The sequence below is a fragment of the Cephus cinctus genome, unplaced genomic scaffold (genome assembly GCF_000341935.2).
Source record: "Cephus cinctus unplaced genomic scaffold, Ccin1 Ccin1_scaffold0407, whole genome shotgun sequence".
NCBI classification, from domain to species: domain Eukaryota; kingdom Metazoa; phylum Arthropoda; class Insecta; order Hymenoptera; family Cephidae; genus Cephus; species Cephus cinctus.
In genome coordinates this window covers 787,032-790,098 of record NW_014333091.1, presented here as the reverse complement: position 1 = coordinate 790,098, position 3,067 = coordinate 787,032, and the positions used below count along the sequence as shown (strand labels likewise).

Below are 3,067 nucleotides of genomic sequence, written 5' to 3'. Positions count from 1 at the left end.
GGGGGGGGGGGGGGGGGGGGGGTGGACGCGGAAGGTGAATCGAGAGGGTGGAACCTTTCCACAAGGGTTACCAAGACACCTTCAGGGTGGAGCGTGGAAATCGGAACGTTCTTAGTAGCACCAATTTGGCACTGACTATATATATAGTCCCGGTCTTCTATCGACTCCTCAACCCCGTCGGCTCAGTTTTGAGTACTCAACCCTCACTCGGGGAGTTTATGCTGTTAATTCAAATCAAATATTTGCTACCGAGTATGAAAATGAAATTATGCCGCTTAATAATTTTCGGCGCTCTAGGGAAGAACCGTCGAAATACTTTGTGCTTTCGGTGGCTCTCTCTCTCTCTCTCTCTCTCTTCCTTTCTCACGGCTACCAGGACAGATCGTATATGCACGATATACACGGTGTACGCGAAGTGTGTATATGTATATATGTATATTGTAGATATATAAGGCATGCATTACCTGCCGGTGGTTCGTGCTCTGGCCGCCATTCGTGATCGGTCACGCATCGGGATATAACATTAAACTATAACAACTTCAACAGATACGTCAACGCGCATGCGCACACCCTATCACGTCTGGACAAGGCTGATTACGAATTAGTTCCTTTTCGTCAATGCTTGAGGGTGAGCACGAATCATCGGGTTCTTTCGAGAATCCATAACGTCTTTTTTTCTCTCTATCTTTCTTTCTCTCTTTCACTCACACATTCGCTCTGGTATAATAAGCCTCGGTCTCCGCATTTACGTCTCTAAATACAAATATTAATTACCATCCGCTAAAAACGTACTTATTGAAACAGCCCTTCGCCTTGGATCTCTAGCAGCTACGTAACTCGGCTAACTTTACTGCACTTACTTCCCACTATATGTAACTTACTAGTAAAACTTAGATGCTAGGATACTCTCGTTCAATTTCTTTTCTTTTTTATTCTCTCTCTCTCTCTCTCTTTTTTCTATCTGCGGCTACGTGCTTTTTTTTTAACCAATACACGTTCGTTTATATCCTGCCGCGATGGGGAGGTTTTTCTAAAAAAAAAAAAAAAAAAAGCTCCAGCGCCATTTTCGCTAATGCGATTTACCCATATCTTTTTTAACTCGCCAGACAGAAATTGTATTTTTATTTTTCTCGTATCCTTTTCTCTTTTATCTCTTTCTTTCCCCGCTATCGACATACATAACACGCATGCATTCTCTCACCTCACTCGCGTTAATTCTCCCTTTAACGAGTCACGTCTCTTCCTTTTTTTTCTTCTCTCCGTGTTACACGTCCTCTTGCGTTCTTTCACAGCTGCTCCAGACAAGATTGCTGTTCACAATGGCGTAAATGAATTTCTACCAAGTGACAACGACTCTTAACGGCACAATGATTTTGATGATCAAGTTGCACAATTCTTCTACACGTTATTGTTCAACGTCATTCTTCTACCTTTTTTCCTCGTTAACTCGTAGAAACATTCTATAAGTCTTTCTTACAGCTTCCGCTCGTCGTTATTGTTCACGCAATTTCTCAATACTTCTCTATACGACGAGAGTGACGAGTAAGCAGCATTTGAGGCTTGCTACAGAGAGGCGCCTTGAAAAATTGTTCAACTCCATTGAAACGTCCCCCCATCGTCAGTTGCAGTCTTGCTTAAAGAATATTCCACGTATTCCCATCTGCCTCCGTTATTTCTCCTTCGGTTATCCCCATTCTGGATCCTTTCCCGTTCCTTCCTCAATTCCCGGTCCAGATTCTGATTATCGCCCGCTCGCACGTACAGTATACACGCTGGGACTGAAATCGTAGATTTTTCAGAAATTCGTCCTTATTACGCGCGAGTGCATAAATAAAGAACATTTTTTTATTCGATGTTTATTTTTCCCCTTGCTCCAACGTCTCCCCACTTGGTCTATCTACTTTACTCTACTCTACAGTCAGCGCCATCTGCGACTCGACGCGTTTGAATGTCCCGGATCCACGCACAGATAGCGTGTCTGGCACAGGACGTTGTTTTTCACTGCGTAGAAGCATGAATTTTCGTTCTTTAATGTCGTCGGATAAAAATAAACAACGAAGATACGGTAAATCCTTAACCACTCCTTATGACACAAGGGGAAAGTTCTTGGATGAGAAGACGCTGATGCTCGTAATTCTGGTTCTTGACGAGGTCATCCTTGGAGAGTCTTTGAAGTCACTGAAGTTGGCTACGGATGCGAGTTGACTAACAAAGGTGCACAAAGTAGGTGTATAACGATGCTAGGAGCAATGACGTGAATCCATGACGACGATTCGAGGACGTGAGCGGGCAGGATCTCTGTATCAGTTTCTCGTAATCCTCCTCGACGCTTTCGCCACCTGGACGTCCGTGATGACACGATACGACGATGCTACGATGACGCTGATGAACTCGTCCGATAGTGATGGCCGAGTCACGGTGACGACTTTCACTATGACACGTGGTGTCGTCGTCATCCATCGCTCAGCAGCCGTGCGAACTCATTGGAGACTGCATCTACTTTCGATCTGGGACTTAATCTCGTTCACCTGTGTCTCTATCGTGTTCTTCAGTTCTGGAACAGAAGCGCCCGGGAGCGTCATTGCTAAAGTAACCTTTGTTCGGTCAATCTCGGTGGGGTTTGCCTGTTAATATTAGATATACTTCAGCCACTTCGCGAAGGGATTAGCAGGGCGATACTCGGCCCGTTTGATTTCTAGCCCGGCTCGTTAGACTCTCATCGATCAATGAACCTGCAGGGCATTCAGGATTGGGAAGATCTATACAAAGAGAGAGATGGAGATATCGGGCCTGAAGCCAGGGACCAGGAGCAGAGAGTTCAGAAGCGGATACCAGTGGGGACTAGAGGGTTTCCTGGCTCTGCACACTTTGTGCCGCGCATTCATTCATTAGCGGAAGCTGCTCGGCTCTTCCGTTTAGTCGGAATTACACGGACGAACGAGCATTTTGTTGGAGTGATCGATAACGTGGGTGGGTTTCGGTACTTGTGGTGGTGGTATTGATCGCTGGTGAGTCGGGAGAAAAAAATTTACGACACAGTAACGAACGCGGGAAACGACTGATTGGG

The 3,067-nt window shown here is 45.5% G+C and overlaps 1 protein-coding gene across 4 annotated transcripts in view; it reads right to left on the bottom strand.

Moving 5' to 3' along the window:
- Positions 1–932: 932 nt before the first annotated feature.
- LOC107267526 (complexin) overlaps positions 933–3,067 on the bottom strand; it is a 163,073-nt gene continuing 160,938 nt past the window's right edge. For all 4 annotated transcript variants that reach the window (XM_015739362.2, XM_025084854.1, XM_015739363.2 and 1 more), the window contains one exon: positions 933–2,554. In XM_015739362.2, the coding sequence (XP_015594848.1) occupies positions 2,481–2,554 (74 nt within the window). In that variant the 3' untranslated portion in view covers positions 933–2,480. The remainder of the gene's footprint in view (positions 2,555–3,067) is intronic.